Raw genomic sequence first — 23,251 nt, 5'->3', positions numbered from 1 at the left:
GCCATGAGATTCAGGCTGGAATGCAGATCTGGCAGTGATTTAAGTGTTCAAGTGACTGAGTCAACTACTTGGGAGAGCTCTCCTTATTTTTGATTGTTGGGATTGCTTCTTCTTTGGATGGATAGGTGATGCTCAGCAATTATTCCTGTTTGAACCTTTTCAAGCTGATCTCATTCAACATTCTGATGTAGATTTACCTTTACTAAATTGTTTTTTTTGTGCTAATGAAAATATAATGATCTATATTTGCTATGCAATGTGCTTTATTTTATTTTAATTGTGACAAATGCTTAACATTCCAGTAGAAGGACTTGCTTATTAGGTACTTTTCAGAGCTAGTAAATTACATGTGTGATGTGTTTAAACTAGATGATGCAGTTGTAATTTTTTATTATTTGTTCAATGAATTCAGTTGGGAATTTTAATTAAAATCCCCACTTGTATACACAGCACTGAGATATAAAGTGTAAGCACATAATTTTAAAAAAGTTTTAGATAAGCTGTGCTGATGCCTTGGAGATAAGTCTGCATGGGAAAATATTCAAAAGGGGAAAAAAAAAGGAAAAATTCCCAGGAGATTGTTCAGGCACTTATTGACTCAGGACATTTAGGGGAATCTCTCAACTTTGTGCCAATTTTTAAAGCAGTCATTAAATAGCAACATGCTTCGGTATGGTTATGTACTGTGATAAGAGAAGATTTAAAGAAAAACCAAAAATACATACTTCAGGGATTCTTTACTCCTGAACTTAATGTGTTGATACTTTAACAATTACATAGCTATTATAATGATGGATATGAAATATGTGCTGTCAGTAAGGTATATAAAGTCCCTGAAAACTTTCTTTGGCCTGAAGATGCTCTTTCATCAACTGCATATTAGACATGCTCAAGTGACTCCTGTTTATTTCTCAGAGACCCCTAAATATTTTCTGTGCTTTCAGAGAGATGTTGAAAATTAACTTTTGTAACATTTGCCATACATACTAGAAATGTTTGGAAAGATAATCTTTGCTTAGGTTTTGTATGTTCCTCTGTTTGTTTACTGTGTTTCCCCCAAGCACTTAATTCTCGTCTCCTGGTAAATGTACTCCCTCTTTATTACAATCATTCCTTTCTCCCTCCTAAGTGTCTTCTAATAATTAATCTCTTCCTTTTCCCTGTTTCCCCTTGTTTTAGCATATATATGTGTAACCTGATTTCTTTTGTGGAAATTTTCTCTTGCATCTTCCATTATTTTGTCTTGCTCTGGGCAGGCTTCTCTGGTCACTTCCTGGATCTCCATGTAGTTAATGCCTCTGGTTGAGTCATCTGTGGAAACTGAGCTCTGTATCTTTGGGTCTGAAACAATCTACTCTCTGAACTACAGAGTCTGTTAGCCAGTCAGCAGTCCCAGGCTTATAAACATCTTGTGTGGTCCCAGCCATCAGAAGAGAACAAGAAATGCTTATATTCATTTCCTCTCAAAATTTCTTTTATGCCATCTTAAAAAAAAATTAAGGCAAGCTTTTAAAATAGTTAATAATAGTTCAACTATTACATTAAATAGTATTTCTTAGCTGTGCTTGTGTGTTCATCTTATTGACCTTCAACACATTCTAAAGAGATTATAAATGTCATAGACTTTCCCTGAGTTTGAATTTTTCCACCAGTTAGAGGCAAAGCAGGAGTACTAGGAATAAAATTTAAAACAGTACTATTGAATCAATGAAATACTATTAAGGTGTTGAAGTAACTGTGCCCATGTGCTGTGTCTAAATATTTTGTTAAATTTTTTTCAGGTCCATATTGTTGTTACTTCATCAAATGTAAAGATTTACATTGACTGCAGTGAAATAATGGAAAAACCAATTAAGGAGGCTGGCAATATCACAACTAATGGCTATGAAATACTTGGGAAGCTTCTAAAAGGCGACAGAAGATCAGCAACAGTAAGCAAGAAATATGAATCCATTCATTATTGCAAGACTTTGATATTTTCTGATGAGAGAGATTAGAGGTTAGGGATTGTTGGAAAACCACTGTTGCATCATCCAAAGCTTTCAAGCATCTGTACTGTCAAACCCAATGTACTTAACTGAGAAGTTTAGTCTTAACAGCTTCTTGTTCTAGCAGAATTGCAAGAACAAAAATGTAGTAGCTGGAAGTCGCACTCAGGTAAATTCAAACAAGGGCAGGAATTTTCTTCTTTTAATGGGGAGAGCTGATAGTGATTGAGTGCATATACTGTGGATACTCTATCATTAGAAATAAATGGAGGAGTGATTTTTGATGATAATGTTGATAGATTTCATACTTAATAACACACCTAACAATGATCTTTCAAGAGTATTGCTTTCTTTTACAGTTAGAAATCCAGAATTTTGACATTGTATGCAGTCCAGTTTGGACTAGCAGAGACAGATGCTGTGATCTCCCTTCTATGGTAAGTATGCATGAGCCAGAGGCTGTCCTGAAAAATGTTATTGACAGTAAATTTAATAATATTACCGTTAGGCAATATTGAACCTTGTACTGACAACACATCTAAATCACAGTTTTCAGAGCAGCCAATCAATGCACCTTATTTCAAAGTTCTGTGTCTGAGACAGTTAAGCTGTAATGCTAGAATTGAGCCCCTGAGAAATTTTGCAAAAGATATCTGTATATATTTGTATTCCGGTGATGTTTCAAATTCTAGGTAGTATAAATGGGGAATTTATTTATTTATGTATTTATTTAATCTGTTCTTGGAGTGGCATTCAAAAAGTAACTATTCTTTGTCAGTACAAGCTGATTGTCAAATGCATATAAATACTACAACAACATTTTGCTCGTGCCTCTATTGTTAATGCCTTGCATAGCTCACAGAGAAAATTTGCTAAAAATATAAAAGATCCTGTAGAAAATTTGGAAACCACAGTTTAGCTGTGAGTTTTACTTGAAAACAGGGTAATAGAGAATCTTCCTGCTATTCTTTCAGAAAAGCATGCTTCCACTGAGTACATTTCTTTAAAAGGACTAATAAGTTGTGATTGAATTTTCAGAGAGATGAAGCAAAGTGCCCAGCTCTTCCAAATGCTTGTACCTGTACTCAAGACAGTGTGGGACCTCCAGGACCTCCTGGACCAGCTGTAAGTTACCAGCTGTAACTATTCACAATAGAAAATTTTCTGATTTTTAAATTTATGGAATTAGTTTTGTGTTGGTCTGTGGTTTTGTGAAACAAATGTCAGTCCGAGACATAGTTTCTATCAATATATCCTTAACAACATGGTAATCCATCCCCTTTTCATCAGCTCCTACCACATCTACTTGCTTGTATGATCTTTTCCTTTATTTTCAGTGTGATCACTGAGATTAGCTCCTCCTTGTTTGATAGGCTGAAAGACTCTGGCCCAGACCCTTTCACATCATGTACAAGACATTTTTAACAGACTGAAAAAATATTTTTCCTAAATACAGAGTCAAGATTTCACTCCAAGGAAAGATTCTTTACTCTCTCAGGGAAATAAACTATTTTTTATGGGAAGAAATATTAATTTACGGAATGGACATAGTCCTATCAATTGCTTTGAATATTAGGGAGTTATAGTCAGCCAAGTAGTCATACTTTGAAATGGTCAAAAGTGCTGCATGAAGAAACTAAAGCCCAATTAAGTTGTCTGGTAGTCTACTAGAGAGGTAGTCTACTATTCATAGTTTTTGATTAATATAAATTGGAGTTTATGTCTGCAGAGAAACAAATCAAAATAATAATTTTTCATGGACTGAATTGGCAAGGCTGAAGCTGATGTGGTTTCCCTGAGTTCTTGATGCATATTTCATTCTACTACTCTTTTTAGCAGTACGATCTGTACACTTCAAAACTTTGGGGCTTCACTTTAGAGTTTGTTAAAGAGACTTCATAATGCACATAAGTATTATGCACCTTTACTTTCTGTGTATGAAATACATTTTCTTTCCAAATACTCAATTTAGGGTGGCCCAGGTGCTAAAGGTCCCAGAGGTGAAAGGGGTTTGACTGGATCATCTGTAAGTATGTTTCTCAAAATTCATCTATAATGATGTTACTACAGGCTTACCTGTTTGAAAATTTTTATGCTTAGTTTTAGTCTAAGAATGTTGATTAAAAATTTAGTTGAAAATATGCCTTTATGTTACCTATGTGCAGTCTCTATTTGAGACTATATATCACAGTCTATGTAGCCTCAAAGGCATTGGCCACACATCAGGATACTGGGATTATGTGCATCAGTGTGTTAATACACACTCAGCAGCATTATTGTTCTCTCATCTGTACAGAGGACATGATAATACTTCTAACTGGCACTGCCAGAGGGCATGTATTGGCCTGAGACTGCCAACATGAATCAGAGAATAGCTTATGAAATAGTATGCCTCCTGAACAGCTATTTCCACCGTTCTTCTGAAGCATTAAATGTGTCTCCCAGCTCTGATTTACCTTAAGTGTCTAACCCAAAGGATTTTTCAGTTATGGATTTCAGGCAGGATTGTTATTTACAATTTTGTTTTAATTTTCTGCTTTAAGGGGCCTCCTGGTCCTCGTGGTGAGACAGGTCCTCCGGGCCCTCAAGGTCCCCCAGGTCCACAGGGTCCCAATGGGCTGTCAATCCCAGGCGAACCGGTGAGTGTCCCTTTTGAGTGCCCTTTTTGAGTGCCACCAGCAGGCACTGTGTGTGGAGCCAGAGCTGCCCATGGGGATGGTAGTCTTGGGAAGAGGGTGGCAGCTTTGCCAGAGCATTAGTTTGTCCCTGCAACGCAGTAGCATTGTGAAACACATCTCTTTCTGAAACAAGTCTCTTAATGAAATAGCATTTTCTGTCCTGAATGTTACATGTGCTTGTGGGATTCTAATGAAGGGACAAAGTCTGAGTGCAGTAATGTAAATTGTAAATTGTGCTACTCTGCTGTCAGTCTTAATGGCGTTTCTGTAGAGTTGCTAGGCATTCCAGTTTAAGGACTCAAAACTATCAAAATGTGGTACAGGAAAATTAAGCATGCAGTATTACTTCAAAGACTTTTTCACAGACTTCCATATTCAACTTCTATTGTCTGTTGCTAGGGGTTTTCTTGGCAACACCATCCATATTTCAGCAAGATGCTATTTCTGTTTTCATGCATATGCCTTCAAAGCCAAAGTAATTCTTATTAACACTGATGAAGTTTCACTACGTTCTGGTTTTGACAGAAGATTGCATGTATTACTCTACTTTGTGAATGTATTAAGGCTGCTTTTCCCATATTTCAATAAATAATCACCCTAAAAGCAAGAATATAATTATGATGTTCCTTATTTAGGATTAACTTGAGTTTTAATATATTCAGGAGCGTTTTTTATGAAGTCATTGATCAAAATATAAAGTCTATGGAAAGAAGAAGTGATGTCTAATTGCATGCTGTGTCATTTTTCATTCGGAAATTGGTTACCTGCTCCATCTTTAATAGAATTTGGGAAATGGAAAACAAAATGTGCCGTAAGATAGACATTAGGAACACCTTCTGTTTTGTAAGGACAAAGAAGAATGATTTTGTAACCCTGTGTAGATTCTTTTCATGCTTTTTTTTTTGGTTATATACTGGGAGGAAAAATTTCTTAAAGATCTAGAGGTATCAAACAGCAAGAAAGGAAAAACATTCCTCTTACATGTGTAATGCAAATAAGACATTTATTTGTCACATTCACTTGAAAAAGAATGAAAACACCAACATTCATGGAATTTCTCATTAGCTAACACGAATTTAGAGCACTTTTGAGTCATGTACTTTAGTTTTCCTATAAATTGTGAATCACGTTCTGAGTCTATGTTTGCAATTTTTTTGATTAGTACCAGTTGTTAATGCTGGATTATCATGCAAGCCACTGTAAAAAATGAATATTGTTTTGTCTTGTTTAGTTTTTGTGGGTTTGGATTGTGCATTTATACTACAGTCCTGTAGCATATAGGGAAGGCCAGCTAGTTGTGAAAGGCTACAAATTGCTTCTTTATAAACTCCTACACCTTGTGTCCTGGAAGTATGATGTATTCTGATGTATTCATATGTGAAAATCATAGGGTCGTCAAGGAATGAAAGGGGATGCTGGCCAGCCTGGACTCCCAGGGCGATCGGTAAGTTGACACTTAGACAAGGTGGTGTCATTTTGCACTATTCCTGATGCAACCTGTTTGCTGGACATCTGTCTCTGACATCATTAGGAGTCATGGGCTCTTCTCATACCTTCCTGGGCCACAGTTTTGGAAACACGGTTATCTTGCACTTAGAAATTTGAAACGTACGTAATAGTAAACCATTCAAAACAGAAAATGTGAAAAAAACAGCTGTGCTTGGTCAAACCAAATGTCCATCTGGACAGTTGTGAATGCACAATGACATTTGATTAGGAAGAGTACTCTGATAATTCCCCAGGAAGATCTCTCATCTTCTGACCACTTGCAGTTAAATGTCTTCCTAAAATAAAAATTGCAGAACCTTTGCTGCACCCTTCTTTAGCCATGTTGCCTAATTACTTTCTACTTTTGGAATTCAAATGGCCTTGGGATATCAATTGTATGCTTTCTGAAAGAAGAAAACAGTATTTAAGTTCAGTTACTTGCAGGTTTCTGTATGTTAAACTATACAAGAAGGAGAATATTCAAGTCCCTTTTAACCGGCCAAATTTATAGATAATCTAAGATCATTGATCTGCAAAAGTCATGGCATAATAAATATTCCTTGGTTACTATATTGTTCTTAATTTTACTGATGATGAAAATACTACATGAGGAATGCTTAAGTGTTGTTATGGACTTAGTTTCATGTATCAGATAAGGTCAGTCATGGGCCAAGGGCCTTGTATTCTTTGTGTTTCATTTGTCCTTATAACCCTGAGTAGTATACTTTTAGGGAGTAGCAATGTCCTGTAGGAAGCAAAGCTACATGTTAGTGTGCAATGAGATTAGACAGAAAGGAGGGAAGAATATATATACTTGATATATATGGAATGACATAGCAGTGATGTTTGTTCTGTCATGGATGCAATTTCTCACTCTTTCTTCCTTCAGGGAACGCCAGGTTTACCTGGTCCACCTGGACCAGTGGGACCTCCAGGAGAAAGGGTAAGGTTTCCTCAGTTTGTGTTCTGAAAAGACCAAGTGATGTCATTTTTATGTTGTCAGATTTTTCCCGTTTTTTATATATCTTTCAATTTTTAAATGTTTTTTTCAAGAGGAGTTCTTTTATCAGCGTCCCTTCTGGACAGACAAAAGTAGAAGGGTTGGGAACACATCAGGAATGAAAACCTCCCCAGACAGCTATTGGCAGCCAGATAGGTTCTGTAAAAATTGCCCTGTTCCCTCCCCTGACGAGGTTCTCAGCTACCTTCACCCTTAGAGCAGTATGTCCCCTAGGCAGGGCTCTGCTGAGGGACTCACCCCAGCAGTCTTCCTCACATTGTTGCTGCTGCAGGGAATCCCTTTGAAACTCTGCTTATCTCAACATCTGGGAGATGCCATACTGGTAAGGAATCTGTCTGTGCCAAACTTACTGCAAAGTTTAGGCTTGCCCCTAAACCTTTGGCTATCAGGAGCTTCTTTGTATGGAGAACTCTGAAATGTTTTCCTAATGAAGGGCATGTATACAGGTATTTCATTGTGGAGCTGCAATTCCTTTCTTCTAATTGCAGTCAAGTAAATCTCTTTTGTTGTCACAGTGGAATATCACCTTTAAGATGACTGAAGCAATTATTTGCCTTTGCAGTCAAAATTAATGCATTTATAGCTGTCCTTTATTGAGAATTCATAGCTGGAAATGAAAATAGATGACTGTGTGATAGTCAGTTGTCAAAGAGGATATTGTTGGATTGGTGGGTCATGGACCATCAACACTGACTTGTGAATGCTATGTTGAATTACTGAAATGGGATTTCTCAGCCTTCGTTCTTCCAGGGGAAATATTTGAGAGGGAGGGAGCTCTCCAGTTAAGTATAAACTTCTGATGGTCCAGTTAAACCATGAATGAGAGAACAGTGGAAAGAGAGATTTTGCTTGTCTGGGATAGAATAATGATTCTTTTTCTCAAAAATATTAAGAAACATAGATTTCATTTTCAGTTAATCAACAGCAGCTGAACATCTAAAGTGTCTGAAGCTCATTGTTCCATAGCCTTCTCCAGCATGATTTGTGATAGCTATTTTATAACTTGTACTGTGGAAAGGTTTTAAAAGAAATGCCAGTAGTAATCATATATATATACAATTATATAATTGTAAAGACCACTTTTCTCTAATCTTGCCTTTGTTTTTGAATAGGGTTTCACAGGAAAAGATGGTCCCACAGGTCCCAGAGGCCCACCAGGACCAGCGGTAAATATAATTTTGTCTTTGATATGATCTGAATTAAGAGACCTGAGCCAAGAGAGAGCCATTGACATTTTCAATTTTTGTCAAATATGAAATGGATCCTTTGCTCAATCTCCTAAATGGGTCTGAATAACTCTTGGTAGAAGGTGAGCAGAGAGCTGGGCAAAGCATATATTTACAAACTTTCATAATTGAAATTGATTGAAATTGATTTCTGCCTGGGTAAATAAGGGAAGAACCAGTTTATCTGGTTATTTAGCCATGATCTTTAAATGCATAGCTAGGTCTTCTGAAACTTATCTTACTTACTTGTACACTGTTAATACAAGTTTTTCTTGACAAGAGTATTTGAGGATTAGTTTTTGCTTACAGAGCTGCTTCATTGCTTTTTGTGGGACCATGCTAGAAAAGAGGCTGGGTGTTCAAGAAAAGCCTGTGTTGGATCATACAGCCTGAGATAGGCAATTTGCTGCAGCTCCATGTCACCAGGGCCTGCCTATAGCAAGTTGGAAGGTGCATTTCCAGAAGGCAGATGCACACAGAACACATATTTGCATTACATATATAGACAACAGTCTCTAAGGCAGGATATTATTTGGGCTGGCCCCATGCCCCCACAAATTGTCTTTCTCATGTTCCTTGGTGAATATGTGACAAAGCTCATCTGCACAATCTGATACTGGCCTTTTAATTTTTTTGCATTTATCTAGTATCCCTAGAATGGCTTATGGTCTTCTTGTGGATTTTTACATGGATCACAGACCTGCTAGGAGAACTTAGAAGGCCTAACTGTTTTTTACTTTTTAAAGAATTGGTCATTAAGAATGATACCAAAAACATACACTCACCCTCTGCATCTTTCAGTGCCACAACGCCTGTTAAACTGCGGCGTTACATAAAAGAACACATTTCCAAGAGGAAGCAAACTGTTTATTCCATAAAAAAATTTTCAAGCCTGATATGTACCTAAAAGGAAACAACCTGATAGGAACTATTTTCAATGTTGCTTTGTAGTCAATAGAGTAACACATTTCTTGTTAGCGCTTAGGTAATTGTGTATTTCCACAATTCATTTTACTTGTCTTCTGCAGGGTGCTCCTGGAGTTCCAGGAGTTGCTGGCCCAAGTGGAAAACCAGGGAAACCAGGAGATCGTGGGACACCAGTAAGATAATGATACACTTAGAGTATCAAATTTAAAATTACAGTCTGTTGATGAACATGAGACTTCTGCTGCTTTAAATAGTTGTCTTGCACTTATGATGGCGGTTAATACAGTGGAGCTGACCTAAACCCACAAATCTTTTTTTGTTAAAAAAAATTATTTTTACAGTATGCCATTTTGCTGAGTTTAATAGTTGGGGCTGGAAATTGTGGTCTCTGGTTTCCACTAAAAAGATCGTGGGCTATTATGTGCCAAGACATATATTCATTCCTACACTGCATAAGCATGGAAAACTAGGTCAGCAAAATGATTGTAAAGTCTTTACACTAGTGCATGTGTGTGTAGTAAAAAAGTGATAAACTGCTGAAGGTGGACTATCTTTGATAATATACATAATCAGTTCTGTTTTGCAAATTTTTCATTATTTTTACAATGTTATTTCACAGTTATTTAGGAGTGGTTTCTGTGAGTTCTATTCAAACTTTTAAAGTGCTTCCTGAACAGGGAGAAAGAGCAGGAGGTGCTGCCTCCCACCAACAGTTTCAGGGGAAATTTAATTTGAGTCATTCATGGGATCTCTTAGAAATTATGCTTGAGTCAGGAGTAGAGACAGCAAGTGAAATGACAAGTCATTCATCACTTGTGGATGGCGTTTGCCAGTCATCTAGAATTTTCTATCCTGCCTCAGTGTAGTTGTATATAAAAAAGCTGGATAATTTGAAAGAGTATGTAGTAGGCTGGGAAACTTGATGGCCATCAAGTGGAAGCTCCCAGGAGCACCTGGAAGCTGGGTCATTTTCTCATACACAGTCTGTGTTTGCCAGACTATAAATTCTATTTCTCTTTGTAGTAGAGGACACAGAGTGCCTTAGGAAAGTCTTGAAGCTTTCCTGCCTTTAGATATACACTGCTAATGGGATATTTGTGCTCAGTTATATGTTGAATGGACCTGGCTGGAGCACAAAGTGCTGTGTTTCACAAGGGAGCTTTCAATTGTCAGTTGTATCTGATTTTTTTCCTTCACCTGGGACAATAGATAGCTGACCCAGTTCAGAAGTAAAGATCTTCTGCAGGTAAATAATGTGTTTAGAAGGAAACCTGGCTACAAGCCCAGTTTAAAGGCTTTTGCAAAGCAAGGCAGTCAACTCCAAGCACCATGTCTAAATTCTCCTGCACTCTAATTCTTAAGAGTTCATTTCAATTAGAAATAAATGTTTTCCCCCACAGTGTCTTGTAATGGGACACTGCGCATCATATTTACCATTTCTAATGTTTCTAGAACAGATCCCAGCAGGAATGCTGGCTTGTACCTTGTACAGATGTTTTATCAGATTCCTGGTGGACAGAATTTCAAGGCCTTCCTTTGTTTGCAGTATTACAGTTGCCAAAGGTGCAGCCTGACGGCCAAATGCAACTTGCACTGTCATGAATTATAATTCTGCCTGAAGAGAAAGATAATGAGGCTTCACTTTGCCTCTAGTAAATACAAGGAATAAATAATTTTTCACCAGATCCTGCCAGTTTTTTCTTTTACCTGATCAATCTGTATTGCTAGTACTATAAAATTAAAGTGAGGAGAAAGACCTCTGCAAACCAAGGGGTACTGCATTCCAGGTAAAAGTTATTCAGTTACCTGCAAATTACAAGCAGCCTTGGTGTTCTGAAGTTACTCCCAGTGAATGTGGTCATCTGGAGCTCCCTCCTGATGTATTCAATACCACTAATGTGCTAAGCTGAGGCAAACCACACTGTAAACATTTCTCTGCTTCACTGTGTACTTATACTAGAACAAGTAAATCCTAGAAGTGTTAACTGAATTTTCATGGAAATAGGAAATTTGGCTTTTTGGTCGGCTTACAAGTACCTCCAAGAGAAACTTAGGTGTTTTTTCCAGTGTAGCAACAAAATGACTGAAAAGGAACTGTAAGAACACAAATGAGTTGGTAATTTATCGAGAACTGTATGCAGACTATCCTAGAGGAGACTAAAATATCTGTGGTCTGTCTGGTCAGAGAGTGAGAATTCCATAGCGGTTCATACACATATCATAAGGTAACAAAGACCAACAGTAAGAAAGACTCATTAAACTAGAAGGGGATATTGGTTCAAGAAGAAAGGGATATGTTTTCTATGAATAAATATAATGAGAAATAGAAGATGGTGGACTATTAGAGAGAAGAAGTTCCAGTACCTGTTTGATAGGTGTGAGACTAAAAACACTAACGATGGGTAGGCAGAAAAGTTGTGTTAAGGTACAGCTGTCCTCTTTGTAAAACAGACTCTCTGACTTTGTTGATTTAGACAGTTCCTGGAATAAAATGCAAGGCATTTAAATTTAATAAGTAAGGTGCTATTAAACTGATGCCTCCAGGACCAAATAAACTGTGAAAACCTTTCGAGGGTAGTCCATGTCTGTTGTGAGTTATATGCAGGTTTTGAGAATTTTGCATTCTCTGCTGCCATGTCTTCACTGCTCTTGCATCCCTCTCTGTAGATATCCTAGATGAAGTCTCAAAAAGGCACTGCTTTGGGAGCAATGAGCTGGTGGTTCTTGAGGGAAGTGAACATTCTTTTGGGAAAAACAATTGAGCACATTATCTTTAAAAGTAAAAATAGCAAAACTGTCTTTGTTTTGTCCTCCTTCAGCAGTAGAACTATGCTGCAGCCCCAGCCTTCATCCCACAGCTCAGAAAAATCCCACATGCAGCATAAACCAGCTTTTCCTTGCACTGACCCCAAGTGACTCCCTCACTGCAGGATAGCAGCGAAACAGAATGCCAGAAGCAGCTGCTGTTTCTCAAAATGCTGTCAAGCAGTAGGCTAAACTGCACTTCTTTGTCTATTAAAAGAAAATTAACTAAAATTTAAGTGGCATAGAACCAAGAGGGAGGATGATGCAAATAGTAACTCAGTAATTGCAGGAGTTTTTTTGAAAATTTGTTTCTGAAATATTGAGGTGGAAAATGCACTAATGCACTTTATTGTTAACATGGTCAGTCAGCCTCTAATCTTCAGTTTTTAAAGTTAGTTCCAAATAGGCTTTAGATTTTCAGCTACAAGGGTATATCAGTGTGTGTTTGCAAGGTCACAAATTGAGGAATGAGACTAATTTTATTTCAATGAATTTTAAAATTGACCGTACATGGCATTATCATTTTCCTGGGGGGGGGACCTCATTGCCTTGTCTTGTCCTGCCTTGCCTCCTCCCTCTCTCTCCCCTTTTACCTAGTGAATAAACAAAAGATGAACTGTATGATTTTCTTCTGGCAGAAAGTCTTACTATGAAAGCCATAGAAAGAATGAGAATAAAACAAGAATGTATTATAAATACATACACAGCAGATAATTTCAAAGGAATACACTTGCAGGAAATAGAAAAATTGGAAAATCTCAAACAGAAAGAGAAGCATGAATAGTTTCTTTACTGTCTTTCCCCCACAGATTTTCATGTAATAGACTAGTGCAATTAAAAGCCTACAGTTCTGTTCAATGAATATTTCAGGTACATGCAATAGTTTATGACTGAGATGTTAATTGGGAATCAAATTAAGGTTTCTTTAGAGTTTCAATACATCATAATTTACCACAATGTTAATTATTGGAGAATGACAGAAATGTCCTATTTTCCTGATGGTTTTAGTTGTTAACATTTATTTATGGTATGGCATTCACAAGTCCATAGTCTGTTTCAGCATATGGCTGTAATAAGCTAAAACACAAACGTTTCCCCGTGGACTTCACAGAGTAAGAAAAATATAGATTAAAAGCAAAGGACAGAAGGGAAAGGATATTCATCAGCTTCGTGGGTATATTTATACATATTAGCAGCTGCCTCATTGGTGGCATAATTTATTCCAATGGCACATTTATGGTGTCACCATTCTAAATCTTTCATTTTAGTCTGTAGAATTAATTTTGCAAGAACGATCTGTTCTTCATGATGCAAATGTACCATATGACAAGTACTTAACTCAGTGATGGATGAACTGTCTCATATTTTCTGTGGCGTGTCATGGGGTAGGTGTGTGCAACTCTGCAGCGGAGAAGCTCAGAGACCACACTAAGTTCCCACCCTGCCATACCCCAAGGGCATTTGTCTGCCCAAGGCCTCGACAGAAGTGTGTGAAACGGTGTCACCACATTCAAGAGGTGTCTGCTGTGACCTCAGTGGAATGATTTGGTGCTCCGTGTTGTTGAAATTAATTGCGGGTGCTGTAGGAATGTTATGAGAAACAGCTGCAGCCCACACTTGGCCTTTGCTTTGTTAATGGTGATAAATAGATTCCTTAAAGAAACACTGCACTGCAAAAAGCAGCAGCAACCCTCAGGATGTGTGTGTTTCTATGTAGAGAGCCATGCAGAGCAGCAGATGACCAAACTGACCTTTCTACGTTTGAAATATCCCTTATGTTCAAGTAGTAATTTAGGGTAGAAATCAAAATCCATGTGAACTCATGCTAGCCCCATCATTATTCCCAGTGTTTTTCACATACACATACAGACATAAAAATTAGAATCAGTCCTCCTGGTTTGCTTCTTTCATAGTACTCTTGAAAACTGAAAACCCCACAACCACTAAACTATTCAAAGGCAAATGGAAAGTGCTGCTAGAGAAAAGTTGACAAATGTTATTAATTATAAAGAAGCTAAAACTAAGACTTCTATGAGACATTTTAAAGACTAGAAATGGTTGAGAATTAAGAGGGAAACTGTCATTATAAATAGAATAAGCACTCTCTCCATGTTATATGTGTCATCTCTGCATAACTCTATTTCACTTAATATAAAATCCTCTTCATCTAGAATCCTTTCAACTACCTTTCCTTGACATGTTATTCTTCCTAAGATACCTTCTGGAATAAGTTGTCTTAAAATCAGACAGTCATATAAAACTTAAACAGTCATATATAACTCATACAAGACCATTGATTATTTACACAAACATGATGCTAGAAATTAAACTTTGACAGAGTGATCCAAGTGTCAGAATACATCCATTTTTTGGTCCTAGTTTGAATTTTTCCTTCAGATCTTTTTCTTCTGTATCTCTTAGTGTGTTTGATGACAGACAAAAGATCATTGTTTCTCCACTCTTTTCTGGCACCTGTTTTAGCATCTCTGAAATGAGAAGTTCAAGGAGAACCAGAGCTTTCTTCTTGAAGGAGTCAAATTTTTTTTTTGGAATTACACATCTCAAACTTATAGTTGGGGTAAAATAACATAATCCTTCAGTTGCTTAACCTTAATTTTTACTTATTTATTTTAGGGTGCACCTGGAATGAAGGGAGAAAAAGGTGACAGAGTAAGTCTGCTTAAAAGTCAATTCTTCTCATAATTTTAAAATTAAACACTATGTCTTTAAAAGTACAAAGTGCTAATGAAACACTTGTTTTGGATTTGATTGTTTAGGGTGATATTGCTTCTCAGAACATGATGCGAGCAGTTGCAAGACAAGTTTGTGAACAGCTGATAAATGGTAAACAGTGTTGCTTGCTTTGTATCCCAGAAAAGTAATTAACTACTTAAAAAGATAAAACAATGGTTTGAATTGGAAGTGACAGATATTGGCCACAGAGCACAGCAAGAGCTTGACAATCTGGTAGCTGTCCAATGCAAATGATTTGTTGGAAAAAATGTAGCAGCAAATTTTTGCCAGGTCCAGAGGCTAACTTGATAATCACAGACTAACAGAATAAACTGAGTTGGACCTAATCTATGACCTTTGGAAATACACATGCAATTCTAACATTCTGGTTCCCTTTGTCATTTTGGTCCAAAATTACTTCATCTTTGCATTAAAATCAGTATACTTTTTCTCATTAAACGTGTCTTATCTTCAAGAGAAGGGAATCAGTGAGAAAAAGGACGCTTACTGCAGGTACTTTGCCAGCAGGGAAAGACAGATGAGTGCTGGTTAAACACTGTGCACAGAATCAGTGGTGCTATGCAAGTAGAAACAATATTTATTTGGAAAAGGACTTCAAATTTAATTTCAGTCCTCTACTGCCACATAGTGCAGCTCTGCAGCCCATGAAGTTGCTCTCTACAGAGGCTTTCTCCTTATCTTGAATCAGTGCTTTGAATCAGTAGACCCACCAAGAAAGACAGAGGCAAAGTGGTTTTTTATATTGTATTTATTACCAGATTAAGTGCTGACTGAGGAAAACAGATATACCTTTTGGATCTTTAAGAGTGCCTGTGTACAGGGAGGAGGACAGAATGTCCTTTAAAATGTCTGTGATGGCTGCTAATAAAAATATTTCTATTAGTTAGCCATCACAGAAGAAGTAAAGTACATTTGTGAATGTGTTAGGTTTATGACTAAGGATATCATGTCCAAGATCTTTAAACATTTCTTAGAGCATCCCTGCCTTATTTTTTTTGTTTTCAGCTGATCTCTTTCTTCAGTGTTATGCTAGGACTGATACATTATACTAGTGAGATGTGTCTCTCCATTAAGGCTTCCTCCCTGCATAGCTTCAAAATGGTGTTGCTTTTGTTCAGAAACCCTTTTTTTGGAAATGAAATTTGCCCATATGCAGAACATGTATAGGTACAAGCCTGTGCATCCTACAGGCTTAAGAAAATGACTTCATTGACTGTACTGCTAATTATTCTACACATGAATAATTTATATTGCCTGTGGTAGCTGCAGAGGTCTGAAAGTACAGAGAAATGTGATACTACAGCTTTAGAAGTGGAGCAAATACTTTCTGTTCTTCAGAGTAAAAACAACCTCTAAATAGAACTCCAATAGCAAGAGTATTGTAAAATATTGCCTCTTTTTTTTGATTTTAATAGTTCTATGATAATTGTTTTAATGTCATTGGCTTCCAGACGCTCCCTTACCTTTCCTCCCTGACCCTCTCCCTCCTCCATTTATGTTCAGCTTTCTTATCAGACATTCATCTTAAGTCTTTCTAAATAATCTGTGCTATTTTATTGAAGAGAAACAAGAATGGGATTTAATTAAGAGAGAGAATATTTTATTCCTTCCCACTCTGATAAAAGATTTTCACTAATTTCACATTCTTATTTTCTTTTGAAGGTCAAATGAGCCGGTTCAACCAAATGCTGAACCAAATCCCGAATGATTATTATTCAAACCGAAACCAGCCAGGGCCACCAGGTCCGCCTGGTCCCCCAGGAGCTGCTGGGACAAGAGGAGAACCTGGACCTGGAGGAAGACCAGGATTCCCAGGACCTCCTGGGGTTCAAGGACCACCTGGTGAAAGAGGTGAATAAATTCCAAGGCAGCTGTACTGTGGTCATAGTGCAAAGGCTGCGGGAGGAGCAGTCTGCTCCCTTCACCATGTCAGGCTAGGAAGCCCTGCTAGGCCAGTTGGGTTGCCCAAGGGACACTGGTGTACTGAAGGACAAGGTTAACTAGATCAGTGCTTTCCTGTCTCTCTCTTGCTCAGGTTTTGTGAAATAAAAATTGGTGTAACATTTTGGCTGCTGTCTGAGACTTCCATATAATAGCCCAGGAAAGCAAATGTTCTCAGATCTCTTCTGGCGCTATACAGCTGCATCTTGAAAGGCTGTTTGGAGTAAGACAACTCTTTGCAAAGTAGAACACTGATTAAGAGAGAAAATGAGTCATGAACAAGTATAAATGTAGGGCTTTAAAGAATTAGATCAACACCCTTAGCTCTTTACAATACTCTGAGGGAGGGAAGCAACTGAACTGAAAGTAAACATGTGGGTAAACCTACTTTACATCTATCTTGGATCCCTGCAATCACATGGGGTGTCTGTAGTGTACTCTTTTGTGGCCTTTGCTTATTTCCACTACCCTACTATAGCATAGACTCAGTGCTATGTTTTCTAGGATATACTTTATACGCTTTTTTAAAAAGGCTAGGAATAAATCAAGGAATTCAGAAGAATTTCTTAAACTTTTTTGATTATAACAGTTCCTAAGAGAGTGTAAACCATCTTTTATAGCAGAAGTCAGCAAGACTGAAAATACCTTTCTGACTGTAGTTTAAAATAAGAAGATTCTGTGGTGCTTCAGTATCTCAAAACTTTTCTATGTTTGAGAGAGTTTATTCATGCTAAGTTACATCTACATCCTATTTTATTCTTGGGTTACTATATTTATATCCAAATTATTTTCACAAATTCACATTTGAACATCTGCAGAACATAAATTTTAACCACTCTTGTTGTATTAAATCATGGGAAGTAAATATTAATGCCAGTGAGAGACTGTGAAGAAGTATCTGTTGATGTTGTTTCCTTTTTTTGATTTTCATTGCCTTTTTATTATTCTGTAGGAATCCCTGGAGAGAAAGGTGAAAGAGGGACTGGATCCCAAGGACCACGAGGTTTGCCAGGACCACCTGGTAAATATTTTTTGTTAAATCAGATTACAGAAAAGTAGGAGAAAAGCAAATATTTCTTCATAGACAACCAGACTTGATATGGTGAATGAACACCCTTTTCCCATTTCATGTTTTTGACATATATTAGAGCTTACGCTAATAAATTTGTAGGACATCACCACAAAAATAGCAATTTAGAAAGATTTTTGGACATGGTTAATAGGTGTTTATCTTCATCTTTTAATTTAGCCATCTGGCATGCTTGTTAATGTGAAAATGTGTTTCATGAAAATGAATTGTCCAAATATTTGACAGATATTTTTCATAAGTCTTATCAGATAATTCTTTTGTAGCATGTAGGCTTTTTTCTTTTGCTTGCTGGACTACAAAATACTCCCAAATGCAGAGTTACTGGGTAATAGAGACAGTTTATTTGATTATTATTTTTGCTTGTGTTAGAAAATTTTGTTTATGCTTTAGCATAAATCAGCTGCATTACTTGTTTCTGCTTGTAGTCTACTAGGCTAAAATGGCTTTTCATTACAGGAACCATAATATGCTTGCAGCAAATTGTAGCCTCAGTTATTTGAAGCTTTACTTTTCTGCTAACCATAATAAGATTGGTTCCAAAACCAACATTACCTCATCTATCCTGGGGCTACTGGGCAGTATAATTGATGTACTCCTATATTTTAATAGAAATCCAGTGTGCTTGTCTAATCTAGTAGTTTCCCTTGGGATCATCATATCTTACACAAAGGGGAAATTAACCAGAGAATACATTGACATTTCTTACTTGGCTCAAACCTTACTAAATTAGTTTCTAAGAATAAATACTTAAATAAGCCACACACAGGGAAGCAACTCATGATGAGTCACATTTCTAGATTTCTTTTGTATTTCTTTCTGTTGACCCCCATACAGCAACAGAGTGCGAGTGCTTTCTCACCAAAGACAGCCTGGACTGTGTAGTCTAGACAGAAGTATTGTTAGCTGTTTTATCAAGATGTCTCTTAAAAAAAACAACCCAACCTCTCAATTCTAAAATTAGGTCCACAAGGAGAATCTAGAACTGGTCCACCAGGCTCCACAGGATCACGAGGACCCCCAGGGCCGCCAGGCCGTCCTGGAAATGCGGGCATTCGGGGTCCCCCAGGGCCACCAGGATATTGTGATTCATCCCAGTGTGCCAGCATCCCTTACAATGGCCAAGGATTCCCAGGTAGGTTATGATAACCTTGCCCTAAATAGCCTTCACAGGTGTGGCTGTTCATACTGAGCTGCTTTACATGAGACAGTCCTGCTAATCTGAGCATAGCAAGTCAGGAGGAGATGGGTCAGTGAGCAGGCCTGCCTCATTGTCATGTTCAAGTATATGAGCAGCCATTTACACTTTGGTCTAGGATTGCTTGATGTTATGCATGATTTGTTTTAAATAGGAAGTAGTGAGTAAATATTGTAGTCTTGTTTTGTTTTTGTTTTATTTTATTTTATTTGATGTAGATGGTTACTAGCTGGTAGTGCTGCTCATAGGATTTAAGTGACCAATTTCTTCTCTTCTTTTTTCCCCCCTCTATCACCACCCCTTCCAATCGTCTTCAGAACAAGGTTGAATTCTCCATGTTTCTCTTGAAAAATAAAAGGAATGCTGTGGTTGGCAGTTTCCATGTGTCTCTTTTTGAGCCATGTCAGGATTTATGCAAAATTGATTCCTGAAATAAAAAATTTCCATGAAGGAAACCCATATGTTAATAACAGTGCAGACAACTGAAAAGCACCACTGTCCTACAATATCTACCAAGTTAAATGCCATGGAGTCTCTGATTAGCCCTGAGTCATATAAGCCTTCTACTTTGTGACGTTGCTCAAAGCAATAGGCTGCTTCTGGAACCAAAATGAAGGGTCACAGTGACCACCAATTTTTGACTGGAAAGGTTCTAATATATTTTAACATGGGGATCCTGCAGGACCACAGTATTGTTAACAAATTAATATGTATGCCTTGCCAGATCTCAGAATTAGTGTATGTGATACTACTATTGGATGTGGTTTGCTGTTAGTGTAATTGTGCATGTATCCATGAAAAGAAGAAGAAAAGAAAAAATATATATATATATGTACACACTTGCAGACTCAGTGATACTGGTTAAAGAGCCAGGTGGTTGTGCAGATCTCACAAAAAATTCTTATTTAAATGAAAAATAAAGAAAATTGTGCGTGTGATTCAGCAGTGTTCTTTCTAGCAAGCAGCTATGTATACATATATAAATATATGCCTAAGACTTAACTGTTATGTATTTAGTTGGATGAAAGTATGTTTTTGCACATCAGATGGACTTTTTAAAAGACTAACATCATCTTTGACCTGTTTCAGGTTTCGGCTAACACATTTTCTAAGTCGCCAGTGCTGCTTACAGTTTGAATACATGAAAATCCTGTTTCTGAGATGTTTGCGCACGTGCTTATTAGAAAATGAGTCCGTATGGATATTTCACCACGGATATGGTTCTTGAACCATGTTGACCTCATAGAACGGGGAGATACTTTTACTAACACAACTCATGAATGAGATAAAGGACAGTTACGTCAATTCATTAAGCCCATTGCATTTCAATAATAAAATAGACAGTCTTTCTTTTTTAAAAAAGACCTAGACCACCAAAAACCTCAGTGGCGAAGGAGGCTTGTAAAACTACTAACCAGCAAAGGTAATGCCATTAGAAGAGAGACAGATTTAACCTGGAAAATGAGAAATAACTTATGTAAATAGTAAACTAATTGTGGCTTGTAGATGATTTGTATGGGACTGTATCCACTAAAATCTGTTAACAACTCTATGTGATACTTTTTGCATAAAAGCCTGCTGCTGCTTGCTGTATGCCAGAATAACATCTTTGACAACTTATGAAACCTACCTGTCTGTTGCTTGTTACCAACATGTTCTGAATTGGGGCATATACCTTTTTTTAATGTGTAATCTTGTTGGATCTGTAACTGCAGTTATAAATTCCAAAGTTTTATAATAATTTTTCTTCTGTTTTGCTGTAGTTTTTGGTGTTCCTGAAGCACCAGCTGTAACTCGGTTTGTTACGAGGAACAGCACGACAAAATGACATGTACTGTATATTGCCGCTGGTGATAGTTATGTCTACACTTACTTTCCCATTCTCAGAGAAAATTAGCATATGCCAGACCCATCTCTTCATTTTACCTGCTCCATGTCTTCTATTAATTATGCAGTTTAAAATAAAGCCCAATGCTTAGATTTACTGAAGTAGCTGTAAAATAGTAATTTTATTTGATTTTCTTGGTTTTGTTTGGTTTTTTTTTAAATAGTTTTACCATGATTTGTCCCTTGCCTAATTTATGACTCTTTCTGCACTGTTTTGTGTATTATAAATATAAAGCCTTTCAAGATGAATTTAAAACTTTTTATTATTTTACTGCCAAAAAGCATTCATGAGCAAAACTGAGAAGTACCCCCAGTGAACTAATTATTTATATATATTTATTATATGAAAATAAGGTTGAACTAACATTATGTAGACAGACTAACTTTCATTGCATATGTGGATTCAAAGACATGCGATAACTATTCTGTTCAATCGGACAACTATTTTCAACCAGAACCATACGTGCCTGAAAGTGGACCCTATCAGCCTGAAGGTGAACCCTTTATAGTACCTATGGAGTCAGAAAGGAGAGAGGACGAGTATGAGGACTATGGAGTTGAAATGCATTCACCAGAATACCCTGAGCACATGCGCTGGAAAAGATCACTGTCAAGAAATGCAAAAACAAAACCGTAAAAGATCTGTGTGTCTTGTTTTGGGGTTTTTTTGGTTGGTGGTTTTTTTTTTGTTTGTTTGGTTGGTTTTTTGCTGTGCTTGCATTTGCAGATACACACAGGGAGAGTGCATTATTCCTTTTGCAATATGGCTTTCTGGTCTTTTCATATCAGACGCACCCCTGTTTTGTATCTCGCTTATGTGGGGATAGCAATGTGTGTACCCAAACACTTCATGTTGCTCTGGAAATGCTTGTAAAATACTGTTGCTTATAGTGGTTGCAGACAGATTAAGGTGTGCATTCAGTTATCCCAGTGCTGCCTTTTCATTAAAGTAATGTAAAAACAAATACATTAAAAAAAAAAAAAGAAAACCAAAAAACCAAAACAAAAATAACCACAGAGCTGTTGCAAATTTTCTAAATACTGTCTGCTTTAGCTCTACATTTTCCTTCTTTTTCAAATGCATGTTTTCAGTTCAGTCAGATCACAGGTCTGCAATATCTAGTTAAAACAAACCAAAAGTTTCCCTCTCCTTCCAGTATCATTGTAATTTTCTTCTATTCTGAGTTACAATCTGTGGAGCATATACAGCTCTTATACATCTCCTCTAAACACCACAAACATTAAGTAGCTGAAATCATTGTATCAACTGGATACAATTTAATAATGCCTGAAATCTCCTTGTTTGTAGACAGTTACATTTATGCCAAATTGCAGTCAATCCTGCAGAGATGGAATTGCATGTTTATGTTGTATATTTAGTATGGAATTTTTTTTCAGAATACAATGTTTCTTAGTTACCAAAAGCAGTTGGAAATTGTTTGCAAGACTATGGATATAGAATTGCTGCTTTTATATTTTAACTGCAAATTGTGAATTTCACTGCCTTATATTATTTATTTCTGAAATGAAAGAGGCATTTTTCAATAAAACTACTGAAAATGTATGTGTCTATTCATTTTTGAGAGGCATTGTGGGACTGACATATTTGTATTGTATTAGTGTTATATATTCAATAATCTGGAAATGCCAGATATCAAAAATCAGTTAGAATGGGAATAGTCTAATAGGTATTTGGGCTGTGGTGGCTAGAGGTGGGGGCAGAGATGCCTCCTGTCTGTCTGAGGTATTCATAACTTTCAGAAAATTCGATCTGCAAGGCTTTTGGTGAGGAAAATGAGATTGTGAGGATTAATTGCCGTCTTTTGGGGGATTTCTGGTGGATGGCTGCTGCAGGGAGAAAGACTTTCCACCTGAGGAAATGCTCAAACTGCAGAGAGTGCCATGAGCTACATAGGCTCTAAGTGCTGCTGTGCTGTGAGCATTGCGGCAGCGCTGACATTAGCAAATAACTTGCTTGAGGAAGCAGGGTGTGGTGTCTGCCGAGCTCCATCCTTCTGGGACTGCACCAGAGGTGGCTCCTCCCTCCTTGGGAGGTCATCTGTGTTCGCACAAGCTCTGACCACAGTGGTGGCTGTGATGGAGCTTTACCTGCAGAGGGTGATAAGAGTGATTTGGGAGAGAACAGTGGGCCAGGAGAGTAACTTGCTACCTGAGGAGGAAAGAATGGAGTGTGGTGATCCTTCTTTTCCAAGGTTTCTCAACTGTCCTCCTGATAGGTAGAAATGGCTTT

At 37.3% G+C, this 23,251-nt stretch overlaps 1 protein-coding gene across 1 annotated transcript in view; it reads left to right on the top strand.

Moving 5' to 3' along the window:
• The window catches only part of COL12A1 (collagen type XII alpha 1 chain), a 100,028-nt gene extending 77,497 nt beyond the window's left edge, over positions 1–22,531 (top strand). The window contains exons 53-67 of the mRNA XM_084202508.1: positions 1,782–1,931; positions 2,348–2,425; positions 3,027–3,113; positions 3,961–4,014; positions 4,532–4,627; positions 6,057–6,110; positions 7,044–7,097; positions 8,288–8,341; positions 9,430–9,501; positions 14,768–14,803; positions 14,911–14,977; positions 16,550–16,738; positions 17,781–17,849; positions 18,880–19,050; positions 21,456–22,531. Coding sequence (XP_084058634.1) covers positions 1,782–1,931; positions 2,348–2,425; positions 3,027–3,113; positions 3,961–4,014; positions 4,532–4,627; positions 6,057–6,110; positions 7,044–7,097; positions 8,288–8,341; positions 9,430–9,501; positions 14,768–14,803; positions 14,911–14,977; positions 16,550–16,738; positions 17,781–17,849; positions 18,880–19,050; positions 21,456–21,637 — 1,413 coding nt within the window. The 3' untranslated portion in view covers positions 21,638–22,531. The remainder of the gene's footprint in view (positions 1–1,781; positions 1,932–2,347; positions 2,426–3,026; positions 3,114–3,960; positions 4,015–4,531; positions 4,628–6,056; positions 6,111–7,043; positions 7,098–8,287; positions 8,342–9,429; positions 9,502–14,767; positions 14,804–14,910; positions 14,978–16,549; positions 16,739–17,780; positions 17,850–18,879; positions 19,051–21,455) is intronic.
• The last annotated feature ends 720 nt before the right edge of the window (positions 22,532–23,251 follow it).

Source organism: Fringilla coelebs (assembly GCF_963513975.1).
Source record: "Fringilla coelebs genome assembly, chromosome: 3".
Classification (NCBI taxonomy): Eukaryota; Metazoa; Chordata; class Aves; order Passeriformes; family Fringillidae; genus Fringilla; species Fringilla coelebs.
This window is presented reverse-complemented; position numbering and strand designations above follow the sequence as displayed.